This window comes from Emiliania huxleyi (genome assembly GCF_000372725.1).
Source record: "Emiliania huxleyi CCMP1516 unplaced genomic scaffold EMIHUscaffold_6304, whole genome shotgun sequence".
NCBI classification, from domain to species: Eukaryota; Haptophyta; order Isochrysidales; family Noelaerhabdaceae; genus Emiliania; species Emiliania huxleyi.
Genome location: NW_005197268.1, coordinates 1 through 1,467, shown reverse-complemented (window position 1 = coordinate 1,467; position 1,467 = coordinate 1). Strand labels below are relative to the sequence as shown.

General features: G+C 61.6%; 1 protein-coding gene across 1 annotated transcript; it reads left to right on the top strand.

Annotated features, from left to right (window-relative positions):
* Positions 1 to 943: 943 nt before the first annotated feature.
* On the top strand, positions 944 to 1,444 carry EMIHUDRAFT_78672 (hypothetical protein; the record flags this gene model as incomplete). Its single annotated transcript, XM_005763416.1, has 1 exon — positions 944 to 1,444. A coding segment is annotated over one exon (501 nt), but the record flags the coding sequence as incomplete, so codon positions are not given.
* Positions 1,445 to 1,467: the final 23 nt, after the last annotated feature.

The window sequence follows — 1,467 nt, the reverse complement described above, 5'->3', positions numbered from 1 at the left end:
GTGATGGCGGCGAGGATGCTGGTGAAGACGGTGACGATGATGGTGATGCTGACGACGGCGCGAGGACTTATCATGCTGATGCTTTGCGGTGATGGTGATGAAGGGCAGGGGGCGAGGCACCTCTCCGCTCGCGCGCCGAGTAGATCGTTCTCTCTCATCGAGTCGACGCACGCGAGCATTCCGAGGATGAACAAATATGCGAGTGGCGAAAGAGATGCTCGACTCGCCGCATATGCTCATGCGATCGCGAGGGCCGCACCTTGATGAACACGATGTGACGAGCAAAGGTTGGGAGCCGCGAGCAAAGGTTGGGAGCGAGCAAAGGTTGGGAGCCCAGAAACGAAGAAACGTTCAAACTATCGGCTTAGCAAATTGGTTGGAAGTGAATTGCAATAATTGGATGCCTCACGCTTGCACGCAATCTGCAAAGGGCCCCTCCAGTCAAACACTGTTCAACGTCGATCGTTGAAAGTAGCAACCACTCACACACGCCTCTAACCAACTGACTGGCTCAGTTGAAGAGGCCGCTCCCACAGCTCTCACACCTATCTCTCTGGTACACAATATTGGAAGCGTTGTGAATTGTGGCCCATTGGCCTCCTAAAAATCTCTCTCTCAACTCTCTCTCCGTAAGACTTCGGAGAAGGCAAGCCGTGAACGAGACGGGGTCCAGCATCGGCACGGCCCCTGGCACCGCGGCCCTTGCCGCGCTGCTGCTGCCCACGCTTCCTGCCCGGGTTAGGGACAGTGAAGGAGCAGCCGCGCACTCCGCCGCCGCTGGGCGGCGGCGGCACGCTCGCGGCGGCGGCCGGGTTTAACCCGGTGGAACCCTCGGCTAACCCTCGCTTTCTCAAAGAAAAAAACTCGCGTGCGCTCGGCCGGTGCACGCGGGTCGGAGCCACCGGCCCTCTATCTCTACATCCCTTCTCCCTCGCGTCCGCCGATGCCCAAGGTCGACGTCACCGCCTGCGCCCTGGCGTTCCGCGACGAGATCAAGAAGGAGATCGAGGTCCGCGTGGAGGCGGGCGGCCCACGGCCAAAGCTGGTTGGCATCATCGCCAACAAGGATGAGGCGGCGGTGATGTACGCTCGGTGGACGGAGCGGGCGTGTGCTCGCGACGGCATCCAGTACGAGCTGCGTCAGGTGGAGCGGGTGGATCTGGAGGACGCCGTCATCGAGGCCAACGAGGACCCGGCCGTCAACGGCATCATTGTCTACTATCCCGTCTTTGGCGGCCCGATTGATGACTACCTGCGCGACGTCATCTCTGTGGAGAAGGACGTCGAGGGCCTGAACCACCGGTACCGCTACTCGCTGTACCACAACATCCGCGTGCTCTCCGACCTGGGCAACCGGAAGGCCATCCTCCCCTGCACACCCCTCGCCATCCTCAAGATCCTCAACCACCTCGGCGCCTACAAGCAGGAGCTGCCCGTTGGCGAGCAGGCGCCGCCCGGCCCGCCCCG